This window comes from Vanellus vanellus, assembly GCF_965231255.1.
Source record: "Vanellus vanellus genome assembly, contig: HAP1_SCAFFOLD_1950, whole genome shotgun sequence".
NCBI lineage: Eukaryota > Metazoa > Chordata > Aves > Charadriiformes > Charadriidae > Vanellus > Vanellus vanellus.
Window position 1 is genome coordinate 1 of NW_028127386.1, and position 19646 is coordinate 19646.

Here is a 19646-nt window from a genome sequence, read left to right on the forward strand (position 1 = left end):
GGTGATGGTGGGGGATGGGGTGAGGATGGGATGAGGGAGGGGGGCAGCCCCGGTGCGCCTATGGGTGCCACCGCCCCGGGGGGGTATAGAGCACCCATGGGTGGCACCAGGGGGGTAGAGAGCACCCAGAAGGGTTACAGAGCACCTATGGGTGCCACCACGGGGTTACAGAGGACCCAGAAGGGTTACAGAGCACCTATGGGTGGCACCACGGGGTTACAGAGCACCTATGGGTGCCACCATGGGGTTACAGAGGACCCAGAAGGGTTACAGAGCACCTATGGGTGTCACCATGGGGTTACAGAGGACCCAGAAGGGTTACAGAGCACCTATGGGTGTCACCAGGGGGGTACAGAGCACCCAGAAGGGGTACAGAGCACCCATGGGTGCTCCTGATGGGCTACAGAGGACCCTGGGTGCCACCAGGGGGGTAGAGAGCACCCAGAAGGGTTACAGAGCACCCATGGGTGTCACCAGGGGGGTATAGAGCACCCAGAAGGGTTACAGAGCACCTATGGGTGTCACCAGGGGGGTATAGAGCACCCATGGGTGGCACCAGGGGGGTACAGAGCACCTATGGGTGCCACCACGGGGTTACAGAGGATCCAGAAGGTTAACAGAGCACCTATGGGTGGCACCGGGGGGTATAGAGCACCTATGGGGGTCACCAGGGGGGTATAGAGCACCCATGGGTGCCACCATGGAGTTACAGAGGACCCAGAAGGGTTACAGAGCACCTATGGGGGTCACCAGGGGGGTACAGAGCACCTATGGGTGGCACCAGGGGGGTATAGAGCACCTATGGGTGCCACCAGGGGGGTATAGAGCACCCAGAAGGGTTACAGAGCACCCATGGGTGGCACCAGGGGGGTATAGAGCACCTATGGGTGCCACCACAGGGTTACAGAGGACCCAGAAGGGTTACAGAGCACCTATGGGGGTCACCAGGGGGATACAGAGCACCTATGGGTGCCACCAGGGGAGTAAAGAGCACCCATGGGTGCTCCTGATGAGGTAGAGAGGACCCATGGGTGCCCCTCAGGGTGCCCCCAACATCCCCAGGGTGCCCCAACATCTCAAGGATGCTCCAACGTCCCCAGAGATCCCCACCACCTCCCCACCTCGGGCCAAGCGCCATCTCACCCGCCTTCCCGATCACCCCGAGGTGTCCCACAGCCCCCTTGAGGTGTCCTCCAGCACCCATGGGTGCTCCCAACATCCTCAGGGTGCCCCCAACATCCTCCGGGTGCCCCAACATCTCAAGGATGCTCCAACGTCCCTCCCCAGAGATCCCCACCATCTCCACACCCCAGGCTGATGCCACCACACCCGGCTTCCCGAGCACCCCGAGGTGTCCCCCAGCACCCATGGGTGCTCCCAACATCCTCAGGGTGCCGCCAACATCCTCCGGGTGCCCAAACATCTCAAGGATGCTCCAACGTCCCCAGAGATCCCCACCATCTCCACACCCCAGGCTGATGCCACCACACCCGGCTTCCCGAACACCCTGAGGTGTCCCACAACCCCCTTGAGGTGTCCTCCAGCACCCATGGGTGCCCCTCAGGGTGCCCCCAACATCCCCAGGGTGCCCCAACATCTCAAGGATGCTCCAACGTCCCCAGAGATCCCCACCACCTCCCCACCTCGGGCCAAGCGCCATCTCACCCGCCTTCAGATCACCCCGAGGTGTCCCACAGCCCCCTTGAGGTGTCCTCCAGCACCCATGGGTGCCCCTCAGGGTGCCCCCAACATCCTCAGGGTGCCCCAACATCTCAAGGATGCTCCAACGTCCCCAGAGATCCCCACCACCTCCCCACCTCGGGCCAAGCGCCATCTCACCCGCCTTCAGATCACCCCGAGGTGTCCCACAGCCCCCTTGAGGTGTCCTCCAGCACCCATGGGTGCCCCTCAGGGTGCCCCCAACATCCCCAGGGCGCCCCAACATCTCAAGGATGCTCCAATGTCCCTCCCCAGAGATCCCCACCATCTCCACACCCCAGGCTGATGCCACCACACCCGGCTTCCCAAGCACCCTGAGGTGTCCCCCAACCTCCTCGGGTTGTCCTCCAGCACCCATGGGTGCTCCCCCCGCACCTGTTGAAGTTGAGGAGCGACTGCCACCGTTGAGACTTGAAGTTCTTGATGTTCTGGGCCTCGTCCAGGATGAGGTACTTCCAGTTCTTGCGGCGGAAAGCCTGGTGGTCCTGCAGGACCAGCTTGTAGGAGGTGATGCAGACGTGGAAGGCGTTGGGTTTGGTCCAACCCTGGGTGGGGACACCCCAAAAAAGGTCAGGGGGGAGGGTGGGGGGGGGTATCAACGGGACCCCCCCCCCCCCCATCCCACCAGGTCGGGGTTCACCTGCCGCTTCAGCCGGCGTTCCTTCTGCGCCCCGTAGTAGGTGAGGATCTTGAAACTGGGGCACCAGCGCTTCAGCTCCATCTCCCAGTTGAGCATCACGCTGGTGGGCACGATGATGAGGTGGGGGCCCCAGCTGCCTGCGGGGAGGGGGGAGGGGCGGCGTTGGGAGGAGGCAGGGAGAGGGGTGGCACCCATGGGTGCTCAGGGGAACCCATGGGCACCTACAGATCCCACAAGGAGCCCATGGGACACGTGGGTGCTCAGGAAATCCGTGGAGACCTACAGATCCCACAAGGAGCCTACAGGTCTTGGGGTCACCATGAGAACTTAGCGGCCCTATCAGGAGCCCACAGCACCCATGGGTGCTCAGGGGAGCCCATGGGCACCTACAGATCCCACAAGGAGCCTACGGGACACGTGGGTGCTCAGGAAACCCATGGGGACCTACAGATCCCACAAGGAGTCTACATGTCTTGGGGTCACCATGAGAACTTAGCGGCCCTATCAGGAGCCCACAGCACCCATGGGTGCTCAGGGGAGCCCATGGGCACCTACAGATGCCAAAAGGAGCCTACAGGACACGTGGGTGCTCAGGAAACCCGTGAAGATCTACAGATCCCACAAGGAGCCTACAGGTCTTGGGGTCACCATGAGAACTTAGCGCCCCTATCAGGAGCCCACAGCACCCATGGGTGCTCAGGGGAGCCCATGGACACCTACAGATCCCACAAGGAGCCCATGGGACATGTGGGTGCTCAGGAAACCAATGGAGATCTACAGATCCTACAAAGACCCCACAGCACCCAAAGGAACCCAAGGAGACCTTAGATAGGTCCTACAGACCCTACAAAGACTCTGCAGCACCCAAAGGTGCCCAAGGAGACCTCAGATGGGTCCTACAGAGTCTACAATGACCCCACAGCACCCAAGGAGACCTTAGAGGGGTCCTACAGACCCTACGAAGACCCCGCAGCACCCAAAGGCGCCCAAGGAGACCCGAGATGGGTCCTACAAACCCTACAACAACCCCACAGCACCCAAGAAGACCTTAGAGGGGTCCTACAGACCCTATGAAGACCCCACAGCACCCAAGGAGACCTTAGATGGGGCCTACAAGCCCTACGAAGACCCCGCAGCACCCAAAGGAACCCAAGGAGACCCGAGATGGGTCCTACAGAGTCTACAACAACCCCACAGCACCCAAGGAGACCTTAGATGGGTCCTACAAGCCCTATGAAGACCCTGCAGCACCCAAAGGAACCCAAGGAGACCCGAGATGGGTCCTAGAAACCCTACAACAACCCCACAGCACCCAAGGAGACCTTAGAGGGGTCCTACAGACCCTACGAAGACCCCGCAGCACCCAAGGAGACCCGAGATGGGTCCTACAGAGTCTACAACAACCCCACAGCACCCAAGGAGACCTTAGATGGGTCCTACAGACCCTACGAAGACCCCGCAGCACCCAAGGAGACCCGAGATGGGTCCTACAGAGTCTACAACAACCCCACAGCACCCAAGAAGACCTTAGAGGGGTCCTACAGACCCTACAACAACCCCACAGCACCGAAGGAGACCCAAGATGGGTCCTACAGACCCTACAGAGACCCCGCAGCACCCAAAGGCACCCAAAGAGACCCGAGATGGATCCTACAGAGTCTACAACAACCCCACAGCACCCAAGGAGACCTTAGATGGGTCCTACAGACCCTACGAAGACCCCGCAGCACCCAAGGAGACCCGAGATGGGTCCTACAGAGTCTACAACAACCCCACAGCACCCAAGAAGACCTTAGAGGGGTCCTACAGACCCTACAACAACCCCACAGCACCGAAGGAGACCCAAGATGGGTCCTACAGACCCTACAGAGACCCCGCAGCACCCAAAGGCACCCAAAGAGACCCGAGATGGATCCTACAGAGTCTACAACAACCCCACAGCACCCAAGGAGACCTTAGATGGGTCCTACAGACCCTACGAAGACCCCCCAGCACCCAAGGAGACCCGAGATGGGTCCTACAGAGTCTACAACAACCCCACAGCACCCAAAGGCGCCCAAGAAGCTCCCAGCCGAGACGTCGAGCACCTCCCCCAGGCCCCGGGGTTGGGTGGGTGGGGGGGGGTCACCCCTCACCCTTCTCGCAGGCGAGGTGGGCCAGGAGGGAGATGGTCTGGATGGTCTTGCCCAAACCCATCTCGTCGGCCAAGATCCCGTTGAGTTTCTTCTCGTACATGGTGACCAACCAGTCCAAACCGATGTGTTGGTACTCCCGGAGGGTGCCCCGCAGCAGGTGGGGGATGGGCGTCTTCACCTACAAAAAAAAAAAAAAGGGGAGGGGGAGGCGAAGGTGGGCGAACCCTCTTCCCCCGTAGCACCCATGGGTGCTGGGGGAGGGCGGGGTTTTACCTGGGTGGTGGCCAAGGTGTAGCCCTTGGGTTGGAGGCTCTCGGCGGCGGCGGCGATGTCGGTGATCTCCTTCTTCGGGGTGGGGGCGGCGGTGGGGGGAGGGGAGGCGGCCGGCGGGGGTCCCCCCGGGTGCTCTTGGGTGCCGGGGGGTGGGGAAGGGTCCTCGGGGGCGGGTGCACCCGCCTCCATCTCCTCTTCCTCCTCTTCTTCCTCCTCTTCTTCTTCCTCCTCGTCCTCCTCCTCGTCTTCCTCGTCTTCCTCCTCATCGTCGTCTTCCTCCTCCTCCTCATCATCGCTCTCGGCCGCCGGTGAGTCTGGGGGGGGGGGTGGGGTGAGGGTGGGGGACGCGTGGGTGCTGGGGGCGGTGGCAGCACCCATGGGTGCCCCTATGGCACCCAAGAGGGGTCTCTAGGACCCAGGGGTGGCCCTATGGCTCCCACAGGTGACTCTATAGCACCCATAGGTGATCCTGTAGCCCCCAGGGTGACCCTATAACACCCAGAGGAGTCCCTATAGCACCCAGGGGTGGCCCTACAGCCCCCACAGGTGACCCTATAGCACCCAGAAATGGCCCTATAGCTCCCACAGGTGACTCTATAGCACCCAAGGGTGGCCTTACACCACCCATAGGTGACCCTATAGCACCCAGAAATGGCCCTATAGCTCCCACAAGTGACTCTATGGCACCCAGGGGTGGCCCTATAGCCCCCACAGGTGACCCTATAGCCCCCACAGGTGACTCTATAGCACCCCAGGGTGGCCTTACACCACCCATAGGTGATCCTGTAGCCCCCAGGGTGACCCTATAACACCCTGAAGAGTCCCTATAGCACCCAGAGGTGGCCCTATAGCCCCCACAGGTGACTCTATAGCACCCAGGGGTGGCCCTACAGCCCCCACAGGTAACCCTATAGCACCCAGAAATGGCCCTATAGCTCCCACAGGTGACTCTATAGCACCCAAGGGTGGCCTTACACCACCCATAGGGGGCCCTATAGCACCCAGGAGTGGCCCTATAGCCCCCACAGGTGACTCTATAGCACCCATAGGTGATCCTGTAGCCCCCAGGGTGACCCTATAACACCCAGAGGAGTCCCTATAGCACCCACAGGTGACTCTATAGCACCCAGGGGTGGCCCTATGGCTCCCATAGGTGACCCTATAGCACCCAGGGGTGACCCTATAACACCCAAGGGTGACCCTATACCCCCCATAGGTGGCCCTGTAGCCCCCAGGGGTGGCCTTACACCACCCATAGGTGACCCTACAGCCCCCAGGGGTGACCCTATACCCCCCATGGGTGACCCTATAGCCCCCAGGGGTGACCTTATAGCCCCCAGGGGTGACACTACAGCCCCCAGGGGTGACACTACAGCACCCAGGGGTGGCCCTATAACACCCAGGGGTGACCCTATACCCCCCATGGGTGACCCTATAGCCCCCAGGGGTGACCCTATAACACCCAAGGGTGACCCTGTAGCCCCCAGGATCAGCCTATAGCCCCCACAGGTGACCCTATAGCCCCCAGAAATGGCCCTAGGGCTCCCATAGGTGACCCTATAGCACCCAGGGGTGGCCCTATACCCCCCATGGGTGACCCTATACCCCCCATAGGTGACCCTATAGCCCCCAGGGGTGGCCCTATAGCCCCCATAGGTGACACTACAGCACCCAGGGTGACCCTATACCCCCCATAGGTGGCCCTGTAGCCCCCAGGGGTGGCCCTATACCCCCCATGGGTGACCCTATAGCCCCCCCAGCACCCATGGGTGCCCCTACCTGAGCGGGTGCTGCTGGCGCCGGGGGGGGAGTCGCAGTCGGAGTCGGCGAAGGCGCCGGCGTACTGCTGCAGCAGCTCCTCCATGGGCAGCGCCCCTGCGGGACACGCACACGCTTAGCACACGCTTAGCACACGCTTGGCACACGCTTGGCACACGCGGGGTGGGGGGGTGGGCGGCCCCATCCCCCTACACGTGTGTATGTGTCGCACGTGCTCACACACGCGTGTCCCGGCGTCCCCGCACACGCCTCCCCACGCCCCGGCATGTGTGTGTCCCCCCGTGTTCCCGCACACGCGTGTCCCCGTGTCCTAACAGGCGTGTCCCGGCACACCCGTGGGTGGTGGGAACTCATGGTGGGGGCACCCATGGGTGCTGGAGGGGACAGGACACCCATGGGCGCTTGGGGACACCCACAGGTTCAGAGGGACACCCGTGAGGGTTGGGGGACATGTGGGTGGTGAGGAGCACCCATGGGTGCTGGGGGACCCCTGTGGGTGTTGGGGGACACGTGGGTGGTGGAGAGCACCCATGGTTGTGGAGGACACCCATGGGTGGTGAGAGCACCCATGGGTGGTGGGGATCATGTTGGGGGCACCCATGGGTGCTTGAGGGGACAGGACACCCGTGGGCGCCTGGGGACACCCACAGGTTCAGGGGGACACCCGTGGGTGTTGGGGGACACGTGGGTGGTGGGGAGCACCCATGGGTGCTGAGGACTCATGTTTAGGGGCACCCGTGGGTGCTTAAGGGGACAGGACACCCATGGGTGCTTGCGGACACCCACAGGTTCAGGGGAACACCTTGGAGGTGGTGGGGGACACGTGGGTGGTGAGGAGCACCCATGGTTGTGGAGGACACCCATGGGTGGTGGGGAGCATGTTGGGGGCACCCATGGGTGCTTGAGGCGACAGGACACCCATGGGTGCTTGGGGACACCCACAGGTTCAGGGGAACACCTGAAGGTGGTGGGGGACACGTGGGTGGTGAGGAGCACCCGTGGGTGCTGGGGGACCCCTGTGGTGTTGGGGGACACGTGGGTGGTGGGGAGCACCCATGGGTGCTGGGGATCATGGTGGGGACACCCATGGGTGCTTGGGGACACCCACAGGTTCAGGGGGACCCCCGTGGGTGCTGGGGGACCCCCGGGGGTGGTGGGGAGCACCCATGGGTGCTGGGGGCGTACCCTCGCGGGCCAGATCGTCCAGCTCCTGCTTGTGGTCGACGTCACCCTCCAACCGCTCCTGCGCCGCGATCGTCTCCTCCTCGTCCTCGCCTGCGGGTGACACCGTCCCCGGCGGGGTGACATCGCGCCCGGGGGGGGGGGGGGGTGACATCGGCCCCACCCAGCGGTGACGTCAGCCCCAGCGGGGTGACATCGGCCCCCCCCCCCCCCCCCCGGGGATGAAGGAGAGGAGGGGAGGGGGGACAGAGGTCCCCAACGGGTGACAGCGGTGCAGGGACGGGTGACAACAGCCACGTCGTGGGTGACAGAGGCCCAGAAAAGGGTGACAGACGCCCGCGATCGGGTGACAGACCTTCTAAATGGGTGACAGCCCCCCCCTAATTGGGTGACAGAGCCCCCTAAATGGGTGACAGACCCCAAGGACAGGTGACATTCCCCCCTAAATGGGTGACAGACCTTCTAAATGGGTGACAGAGCCCCCTAAATGGGTGACAGACCCCAAGACGGGTGACAGACTCCAAGAATAGGTGACATTCCCCCCTAAATGGGTGACAGCCCCCCACAATTGGGTGACAGAGCCCCAAGACGGGTGACAGAGACCCCTAAATGGGTGACAGCCCCCCACAATTGGGTGACAGAGCCCCCTAAATGGGTGACAGACCTTCTAAATGGGTCACAGAGCCCCCTAAATGGGTGACAGAGCCCAAGACGGGTGACAGACTCCAAGAATAGGTGACATTCCCCCCTAAATGGGTGACAGCCCCCCACAATTGGGTGACAGAGCCCCAAGACGGGTGACAGACCCCAAGAATAGGTGACATTCCCCCCTAAATGGGGGACAGAACCCCACAATCGGGTGACAGACCTTCTAAATGGGTGACAGCCCCCCCAAATGGGTGACAGAGCCTAAGGACGGATGACAGCCCCCAAAAATGGGTGACAGACTCCAAGAATGGGTGATATTCCCCCCTAAATGGGTGACAGACCCCAAGGACGGGCGATAGAGCCCCGCAATTGGGTGACAGCCCCCTAAAATAGGTGACAGAGCCCTGGGGATGGCTGACAGCCACCACGGATGGGTGACAGCCCCCCTAAATGGGTAACAGACCCCCCTAAATGGGTGACAGACCCCAAGAACGGGTGACAGAGCTCTGGGGATGGCTGAGAGCCACCACGGATAGGTGACAGCCCCCCTAAATGGGTGACAGACCCCAAGGATGGGTGACAGAGCCCCGCAGTTGGGTGACAGCCCCCCAAAATGGGTGACAGCCCCCCCTAAATGGGTGACAGACCCCCGCAATTGGGTGACAGCCCCCAAAAATGGGTGACAGAGCCCTGGGGATGGCTGAGAGCCACCACGGATGGGTGACAGACCCCCCTAAATGGGTGACAAACGCCAAGGATGAGTGATATTCCCCCCTAAATGGGTGACAGACCCCAAGAACGGGTGACATTCCCCCCTAAATGGGTGACACACCCCAAAGACGGGTGACAGACCCCAAAAATGGGTGACAGAGCCCTGGGGATGGCTGAGAGCCACCACGGATGGGTGACAGCCCCCCAAACTGGGTGACAGCCCCCAAGGACGGGTGACAGCCCCCCCTAAATGGGTGACGGACCCCCAAACCAGGTGACAAACTCCCCCAAACGGCTGACGAGAGGCCAAGAATGGGTGCCAGCCCCCCCCTAAACGGGTGACATTCCCCCCTTAAACGGGTGCCACATCCCCGGGTGGCACTCGTCACCCCCTCTGTCACCCGTCACACCCCCCCCCCCCGCCCCTGCCCCGCCCTCACCTTCCTCCTCCTCGGCAGCGAACTCCTCATCCTCCTCGCGGGGTTCCCAGGGCCGCTTGTTCCTCCGCAGCAGCGCCTGCGGTGACAGCCGGGTGACAACGGGGGTGACAACGGGGGTGACAACGGGGGACGGGGGGGGGGGGGTGACGGGGGTGTCCCCGAGGCCGGGGGGGGGAAGGGGGGGTACCTGGGGGGGGAGGGAGCCCAGCAGCTCCTCCAGGGGCACCTCCCCCTCCCGCCGCCGCCCCTCTTGGGGGGGGGGACAGGCGGTGACGTCCTCCTCCGGTGGTGCCACGTCCCCGTCTGCGGTGGGGAAGGGGGTGGGGGGGGGTCAGCACCCATGGGTGGCCCTGTGTCACCTCCCCAATGTCCCCATCTCCCCCAGTGTCCCCATGTCCGTCCCCCCCATCCCCCTCCCCAGTGTCCCCAACACCTCCGGGTGTCCCCATGTCCCCACCACAATGTCCCCGTCCCCCTCCCCAGTATCCCCAACACCTTCGGGTGTCCCCATGTCCCCCCCAGTGTCCCCATCGCTCTCCCCAGTATCCCCAACTGTCCTTGTCACCCTCCCCAATGTCCCCATCCCCCTCCCCAGTGTCCCCACCACCCCCGGGTGTGCCATGTCTCCTCCTGTCCCCCCATGTCCCCCCCACAGTGTCCCCACCCCCCTCCCCAGTGTCCCCACCCCCACCTGGGTGTGCCATGTCCCCTCCTGTCCCCCCATCCCCCTCCCCAGTGTCCCCGTCCCCCTCCCCAATGTTCCCCCTCCACCCCCGGGTGTCCCCATGTCCCCCCCAGTGTCCCCATTGCTCTCCCCAGTGTCCCCAAATGTCCTTGCCACCCTCCCCAGTGTTGTCCCCCCCCACCCCTGGATGTCCCCATGTCCCCTTCTGTGTCCCCATGTCCACCCACAGTGTCCCCATCCCCCTCCCCAGTGTCCCCAAGTGTCCCTGTCACCCTCCCCAGTGTCCCCACCCCCACCTGGGTGTGCCATGTCCACTCCTGTCCCCCCATCCCCCTCCCCAGTGTCCCCCCCACAGTGTCCCCATCTCCACCAGTGTCCCCAAGTGTCCCCATCCCCCTCTCCAGTGTCCCCACCACCCCTGGGTGTCCCCATGTCCCCACCACAGTGTCCCCGTCCCCCTCCCCAGTGCCCCCCCCACACCCCTGGGTGCCCCCGTGTCCCCCCCTCCCCCAGTGTCCCCATGTCCCCCCCCATGTCCCCATCCCCCTCCCCAGTGTCCCCGTCACCCTCCCCAGTGTCCCCACCACCCCCAGGTGTCCCCATGTCCCCCCCAGTGTCCCCATCGCTCTCCCCAGTGTCCCCAACTGTCCTTGTCACCCTCCCCAATGTCCCCATCCCCCTCCCCAGTGTCCCCACCACCCCTGGGTGTGCCATGTCCCCTCCTGTCCCCCCATGTCCCCCCCCCAGTGTCCCCATCCCCCTGCCCAATGTCCCCAAGTGTCCTTGTCACCCTCCCCACTGTCCCCACCCCCCCCGGGTGTCCCCATGTCCCCTCCTGTCCCCCTATGTCCCCCCCACAGTGTCCCCATTCCCCTCCCCAGTGTCCCCACCACCCCCGGGTGTCCCCATGTCCCTCCTCAGTGTCCCCAAGTGTCCCTGTCCCCCTCCCCAGTGTCCCCGTGTCCCCTCCCCAGTGCCCCCACCACCCCTGTGTGCCCCCATGTCCCCCCCTCCCCCAGTGTCCCCATGTCCCCCCCCATGTCCCCATCCCCCTCCCCAGTGTCCCCATGTCCCCCCCAGTGTCCCCAAGTGTCCCCGTCCCCCTCCCCAGTGTCCCCACCCCCACCTGGGTGTGCCATGTCCCCTCCTGTCCCCCCATCCCCCTCCCCAGTGTCCTCCCCACAGTGTCCCCATCTCCACCAGTGTCCCCAAGTGTCCCCGTCCCCCTCCACCCCCGGGTGTCCCCATGTCCCCCCCTCCCCCAGTGTCCCCATGTCCCCCCCCCCATGTCCCCATGTCCCCCCTCAGTGTCCCCAAGTGTCCCTGTCCCCCTCCCCAGTGTCCCCACCCCCCCCCGGATGTGCCATGTCCCCTCCTGTCCCCCCCACAGTGTCCCCACGTCCCCCTCCCAGCGTCCCCATCTCCCTCTCCAGTGTCCCCATGTCCCCACCCCCCACCCTCCTGTGTCCCCGTGTCCCCCCGTCCGCGGGGCGGTGTCACCCACCGGGGGGGGGCCGGGGGGGGCCCCGCCGGGGGGCGTTGAGGCTGCGGCTCAGGAGATCCGAATACTTCTCCGTCTGCCCCACGATGAAGTCCAACTGCAGGTCCAGGGCCTTCTTCCGCTTCTCCTCCAGGCGGGACTGCTGCTTGAACTGCACCACCTGCGCCGGCCCCGGGCCACCACGGGTCACCGATGGCCACCCAAAGTCACCCAACGGCCACCCAAAGTCACCCAACGGCCACCACGGGTCATCAACGGCCACCACGGGTCACCGATGGCCACCCAAAGTCACCCAACGGCCATCACGGGTCACCCAACGGCCATCACGGGTCATCAACGGCCACCACGGGTCAGCGATGGCCACCCAAAGTCACCCAACGGCCATCACGGGTCACCCAACGGCCACCACAGCTCATCAACGGCCACCACGGGTCACTGATGGCCACCCAAAGTCACCCAATGGCCACCACGGGTCACCCAACGGCCACCACGGGTCATCAACGGCCACCACGGGTCATCAACGGCCACCACGGGTCATCAATGGCCACCACGGGTCATCAACGGCCACCACGGGTCATCAATGGCCACCACGGGTCATCAATGGCCACCCAAAGTCACCCAACAGCCACCACGGGTCACCCAACGGCCACCACGGGTCACCCAACGGCCACCACGGGTCACCCAACGGTCACCACGGGTCACCAACGGCCACCACGGGTCACCGATGGCCACTCAAGGTCACCCAACGGTCACCACGGGTCACCAACGGCCACCACGGCTCATCAACGGCCACCCAAAGTCACCCCACGGCCGCCACAGCTCATCAACAGCCACCACGGGTCACCAACGGCCACCACGGGTAACCCAATGGCCACCATGGGTCATGAAAAGCCATCCAATGGCCACCAAAGCTCAGCAGCAGCCACCCAACGGCCACCATGGGTCACCAATGGCCACCATGGCTCCCCCAATGGCCACCTAAGGTCACCCAAAGGCCACCACGGCTCATCAATGGCCACCACGGGTCATCAATGGCCACCTAAAGTCACCCAACAGCCACCACGGGTCATGAAAAGCCATCCAACGTCCACCAAAGGTCAGCAGCAGCCACGCAACAGCCACCACGGGTCACCAACGGCCACCACGGGTCACCCAACGGCCACCACGGGTCACCCAACGGCCACCCAAGGTCACCACGGGTCACCCAACGGCCACCATGCATCACCCAACGGCCACCACGGCTCACCAATGGCCACCCAAGGTCACCCAACGGCCACCATGCATCACCCAACGGCCACCACGGGTCATCAATGGCCCCTACAGCTCACCAAAGGCCACCACGGGTCACCAACGGCCACCACGGGTCACCAACGGCCACCACGGGTCACCAACGGCCACCACGGGTCACCCAACGGCCACCACGGGTCATCAACGACCACCACGGCTCACCCAACGGCCACCACGGCTCGCCAATGGCCACCCAAGGTCACCCAACGGCCACCATGCATCACCCAATGGCCACCACGGGTCATCAACAGCCACCACAGGTCACCAATGGCCACCACAGGTCACCAACGGCCACCACAGGTCACCAATGGCCACCCAAGGTCACCCAACGGCCACCATGCATCACCCAATGGCCACCATGGGTCACCAATGGCCACCCAAGGTCACCCAACGGCCACTACAGGTCACCAACGGCCACCACAGGTCACCAACGGCCACCACAGGTCACCCAACGGCCACCACGGGTCACCCAACGGCCACCACGGGTCACCAATGGTCACTACAGGTCACCAAAGGCCACCACGGGTCATCAACGACCACCACGGCTCACCCAACGGCCACCACGACTCACCAATGGCCACCAAGGATCACCAACAGCCCCCCACTTCCTCCCCACCCAAAGCAACACCTCCAAGAACCTTGGCGAACCCCAAAAGCCACCTGGGAAGCCCCGGTGGCCACCGGTGGCCCGCTCCCCCCCCCCCCCCACTTCCCAGGCGGTGGGGTGGTCCTCACCTTCTCCACGTTGCTCCAGAACTGTTTGACCTCCTTGGCGATGGCGGCGGCCACCCGGCGCAGCTTGGCCTGTTCCTCCCGCTTGGCCCGTTCCTCCTTCTGCCGCTGCTCCTCGTGGTGCCGCATCACCATCCGCACCACCTGCGGGGGAGGGGAGGGGACGGGAGGACAACGACACCCACGGGTGGGCCAGGGGGCAACCAAGGCGGGGCAGGGGGGCAACCGAGCTCGCCGGCATCTTCGCTCCGGTAAGGGGAGGGCGGAGCGTCCTCCAAAGGGCCTCCAAACCCCCCTGAGATGCCACCAAAGGGTTGAAGCTCCACCAAAGGTCCTTCAAACCCCCCTGAGATGCCACCAAAGAATTGAACCTCCACCAAAGGTCCTTCAAAGCCCCGAGATGCCACCAAAAGGTTGAAGCTCTTGTGAAGGGCCTCCAAACCCCCCCTGAGATGCCACCAAAGGGTTGAAGCTCTCCTGAAGGGCCTCCAAACCCCCCTGAGATGCCACCAGAGGTTCTCCAGGGAGTTGAACCTCCTCCAAACCCCCCCGGAGATGCCACCAGAGGTTTTCCAGTGGGTTTGAACCTCCCGGGAACCTCCTCCAAACCCCCCTGAGATGCCACCAAAGGGTTGAAGCTCTCCTGAAGGGCCTCCAAACCCCCCTGAGATGCCACCAAAGAATTGAACCTCCACCAAAGGTCCTCCAAAGCCCCCTGAGATGCCACCAGAGGTTCTCCAGGGGGTTGAACTTCCTCCAACCCCCCCTGAGATGCCACCAAAGGGTTGAAGCTCTCCTGAAGGGCCTCCAAACCCCCCTGAGATGCCACCAAAGGGTTGAAGCTCCACCAAAGGTCCTCCAAAGCCACATGAGATGCCACCAGAGGTTCTCCAGGGAGTTGAACCTCCTCCAAACCCCCCCGGAGATGCCACCAGAGGTTCTCCAGGGGGTTTGAACCTCCCGTGAAGCTCCTCCAAACCCCCCCAAGATGCCACCAAAGGGTTGAAGCTCTCCTGAAGGGCCTCCAAACCCCCCTGAGATGCCACCAAAGGGTTGAAGCTCCACCAAAGGTCCTTCAAACCCCCCTGAGATGCCACCAAAGAGTTGAACCTCTACTGAAGCTCCTCCAAACCCCCTAGAGATCCCTCCAGGGGGTGGAACCTCCTCCAACCCCCCCTGAGATGCCACCAAAGAGCTGAACCTCCACCAAAGCTCCCCCAAACCCCCCCGGAGATGCCACCAGAGGTTTTCCAGTGGGTTTGAACCTCCCGGGAACCTCCTCCAAACCCCCCTGAGATGCCACCAAAGGGCTGAAGCTCCACAGATGATCCTCCAACCCCCCCCTGAGATGCCACCAAAGGGTTGAACCTCTACTGAAGCTCCTCCAAACCCCCCTGAGATACCACCAAAGAGCTGAACCTCCACCAAAGCTCCCCCAAACCCCCCTTGAGATACCACCAGAGGTTCTCCGGGAGCTACTACGGGGTTGAGCCTTCCCCCACTGGCCGATTCCCCCCCACACACACCCCGCGCGCCGGCGGGCGGGGCCCTCACCTTGCGGGCGACGCCCCTCTTCCAGCGTCGTTCCTGGGCGAAGTCGGCGGCCAACCACTGCATCTCCTCGCAGAGGTAGTCCCAGTGGACCTTGGGGCGAGCCGGCTCCGGCACTTTGGGCAAGCGGCGTAAGGACCAGAAGCCTTCGCGCTTCATCTCCGCCACCCGGTGCTCCACCTCCGCCTCCTGTGGGGCAGGGCAGGGGGGGGGGGGTCAGCCCCCAAACCGCCCCCCCCCCCCCCCCCCCCCCCCCCCCCCGAGGTTCTCCAGGGGCTCGTATAGGGTTGGGTCAATCCCAATCGACCCCCAAAAGACCCTAATTTCCCCCCAAAAAGCAGTCTATAAAGAGTTGCGGATTCTCCGGTTGCTCGTATAGGGTTGGGTCAACCCCAATCGACCCCCAAAGGACCATAATTTCCCCCCAAAAAAGGGTCTATAAATGGTGGGGGGTTCTCCAGGGGCTCGTATAGGGTTGGGTCAATCCCAATCGATCCCCAAAACACCATCATTTCCCCCCAAAAAACACTCTATAAAAGGTTGGGATTCTCCAGGGGCTCGTATAGGGTTGGGTCAACCCCAATCGACCCCAAAAACCCCTAATTTCCCCTCAAAAAACAGTCTATAAAGAGTTGGGGATTCTCCGGTTGCTCGTATAGGGTTGGGCCAACCCCAATCGACCCCCAAAAGACCATAATTTCCCCCCAAAAACGGCCCATAAAAAGTTGGGGGTTCTCCAGGGGCTCGTATAGGGTTGGGTCAACCCCAATCAACCCCCAAAACACCATCGTTTCCCCCCCAAAAAGGGTCTATAAATGGTGGGGGGTTCTCCAGGGGCTCGTATAGGGTTGGGCCAACCCCAACCGACCCCAAAAACCCCTAATTTCCCCTCAAAAAACAGTCTATAAAGAGTTGGGGATTCTCCGGTTGCTCGTATAGGGTTGGGCCAACCCCAAACAACCCCCAAAACACCCTAATTTCTCCCCAAAAAGCAGTCTATAAAGAGTTGGGGATTCTCCGGTTGCTCGTAATAGGGTTGGGCCAACCCCAATCCACCCCCAAAACACCATCATTTCCCCCCAAAAAACGCTCTATAAAAAGTTGGGGGTTCTCCAGGGGCTCGTATAGGGTTGGGCCAACCCAAATCGACCCCCAAAACACCCTAATTTCCCCCCAAAAAAGGGTCTATAAATGGTGGGGGGTTCTCCAGGGGCTCGTATAGGGTTGGGCCAACCCCAACCGACCCCCAAAAGACCGTAATTTCCCCCCAAAAAACGGCCTATAAAAAGTTGGGGATTCTCCAGGGGCCCGTATAGGGTTGGGCCAACCCAACGTAACCCCAAAAACCCCTAATTTCCCCCCAAAAAGCAGTCTATAAAGAGTTGGGGATTCTCCGGTTGCTCGTATAGGGTTGGGTCAACCCCAATCGACCCCCAAAACACCATCATTTCCCCCCAAAAAGGGTCTATAAATGGTGGGGGGTTCTCCAGGGGCTCGTATAGGGTTGGGCCAACCCCAACCGACCCCCAAAAGACCGTAATTTCCCCCCAAAAAACACTCTATAAAAAGTTGGGGGTTCTCCAGGAGCTCGTATAGGGTTGGGCCAACCCCAATCAACCCCAATAACCCCTAATTTCTCCTCAAAAAACAGTCTATAAAGAGTTGGGGATTCTCCAGTTGCTCGTATAGGGTTGGGCCAACCCCAATCGACCCCCAAAAGACCATAATTTCCCCCCAAAAAAAGGTCTATAAAAAGTTGGGGGTTCTCCAGGGGCTCGTATAGGGTTGGGCCAACCCCAATCCACCCCAAAAAACCCTAATTTCCCCCCAAAAAAGGGTCTATAAATGGTGGGGGGTTCTCCAGGGGCTCATATAGGGTTGGGCCAACCCCAAACAACCCCCAAAACACCCTAATTTCTCCCCAAAAAGCAGTCTATAAAGAGTTGGGGATTCTCCGGTTGCTCGTATAGGGTTGGTTCAACCCCAATCGACCCCAAAAAACCCTAATTTCCCCCCCAAAAAACGCTCTATAAAAAGTTGGGGGTTCTCCAGGGGCTCGTATAGGGTTGGGCCAACCCCAATCCACCCCCAAAACACCATAATTTCCTCCCAAAAAACGCTCTATAAATAGTTGGGGGTTCTCCAGAGGCTCGTATAGGGTTGGGCCAACCCAACTCAACCCCCAAAACCACCTGAAATTCCCCCAAAACGCTGCTTTAGAAAAACATGGAGTCTCCAATGGCTGATACGGGGTTGGGTCAACCTCAACCAACCCCAAAAGACCATAATTTCCCCCCAAAAAACGGCCTATAAAAAGTTGGGGGTTCTCCAGGGGCTCGTATAGGGTTGGGCCAACCCAACTCAACCCCAAAAACCCCTAATTTCTCCCCAAAAAGCAGTCTATAAAGAGTTGGGGATTCTCCGGTTGCTCGTATAAGGTTGGGCCAACCCCAATTGACCCCCAAAACACCATCATTTCCCCCCAAAAAAGGGTCTATAAAAAGTTGGGGGTTCTCCAGGGGCTCGTATAGGGTTGGGCCAACCCCAATCCACCCCCAAAAGACCGTAATTTCCCCCCAAAAAAGGGTCTATAAAAAGTTGGGGGTTCTCCAGGGGCTCGTATAGGGTTGGGCCAACCCCAATCCACCCCCAAAACACCATCATTTCCCCCCAAAAAGGGTCTATACAAGTTGGGGATTCTCCAGGGGCTCGTATAGGGTTGGGCCAATCCAACTCAACCCCAAAAAACCCTATTTTCCCCTCAAAAAACAGTCTATAAAGAGTTGGGGATTCTCCGGTTGCTCGTATAGGGTTGGGCCAACCCCAATCGACCCCCAAAACACCATCATTTCCCCCCAAAAAACGCTCTATAAAAAGTTGGGGGTTCTCCAGGGGCTCGTATAGGGTTGGGCCAACCCCAATCCACCCCCAAAAGACCCTAATTTCCCCCCAAAAAACACTCTATAAAAAGTTGGGGGTTCTCCAGGGGCTCGTATAGGGTTGGGCCAACCCCAAACAACCCCCAAAACACCATAATTTCCCCCCAAAAACGGTCCATAAAAGGTTGGGGATTCTCCGGTGGCTGATATAGGGTTGATTCAACCCAAAACAACCCCCAAAACACCATCATTTCCCCCCAAAAAGGGTCTATACGAGTTGGGGATTCTCCAGGGGCTCGTATAGGGTTGGGTCAACCCCAATCGACCCCCAAAACACCGTAATTTCCCCCCAAAAAACACTCTATAAAAGCGCAAAGATTCTCCGGTGGCTGATATAGAGTTGGGTCAACCCCAACCGAGCCCCAAAATCACCTGAAATTCCCCCAAAACGCTGTTTTATAAAACGGTGGAGAGTCTCCGCCGGCTGATATAGGGTTGGGCAAAACCCAATCGTCCCCCAAACCCCCCACGTGACCCCCAAAATCCCCCAGAGGACCCCCGAGACTCTCCACTGGCTGCTATGGGGCTGAGCTCCCCAAATATTAACAGCTGAGACTCTCCACTGGCTGCTATGGGGCTGAGCCCCCCAAATATTAACAGCTGAGACTCTCCAGCAGCTGCTATGGGGCTGAGCCCCCCAAGTACCCCCTCCGAGGGACACCTGAGACTCTCCAGCGGCTGCTATGGGGCTGAGCCCCCCAAGTACCTCCCCAAATATTAACAGCTGAGACTCTCCACTGGCTGCTATGGGGCTGAGCCCCCCAAATATTAACAGCTGAGACTCTCCACTGGCTGCTATGGGGCTGAGCCCCCCAAATATTAACAGCTGAGACTCTCCACTGGCTGCTATGGGCTTGAGCCCCCCAAGTAACACCCCCCCTCCTCCCCCCAAGCGCTTACGTGCTTGGCCTGCTCGGCGATCTCGGCGTGGGTCTTGTCCCAGAGGCTGGGGGGCTCCGGGGGGCCGGGGGGGCCATCGGGGCGGGGGGGGCCGGCCGGCGAGGAGGCGGGGGGCGAGACGCTGCCGGGGGAGCCCGAGGAGGCGGGGGACACCGGGTTGCTGCCCGTCATTCTGGCCGGGGGGAGCTGGGGGGGGGGGGACGACGGGACACAATAACACCGCCGGGGGGGGTTAGGGGGGGAATTTGGGGGGTGATGGGGGTCAGGGAGGAGGTTTGGGGGGCTATGGGGGGTCTTGGGGGGGTGATGGGGGTCAGGGAGGAGGTTTGGGTGGGCTATGGGGGTTCTGGGGGGGGTCAGGGAGGAGGTTTGGGGAGGCTATGGAGGGTCTGGAGGGGTGATGGGGGTCAGGGAGGAGGTTTGGGAGGGCTATGGGGGGTCAGGGAGGAGGTTTCAGGGGTGTATGGGGGTGGGGGGATCTGGGGGGGTGATTGGGGTCAGGGAGGAGGTGTGGGGGGGCTATG

The 19646-nt window shown here is 61.8% G+C and overlaps 1 protein-coding gene across 1 annotated transcript; it reads right to left on the reverse strand.

Moving 5' to 3' along the window:
* Positions 1–2094: 2094 nt before the first annotated feature.
* On the reverse strand, positions 2095–19309 carry LOC309685302 (helicase SRCAP-like; the record flags this gene model as incomplete). The annotated part of the gene is made up of 12 exons (XM_082501092.1): positions 19123–19309; positions 15287–15472; positions 13736–13876; positions 11717–11873; positions 9715–9830; positions 9528–9603; positions 7732–7821; positions 6547–6642; positions 4768–5081; positions 4495–4672; positions 2360–2496; positions 2095–2264 (listed from the first exon to the last, which is right to left on the reverse strand). Coding segments are annotated over exons 1-12 (1832 nt in total), but the record flags the coding sequence as incomplete, so codon positions are not given.
* Positions 19310–19646: the final 337 nt, after the last annotated feature.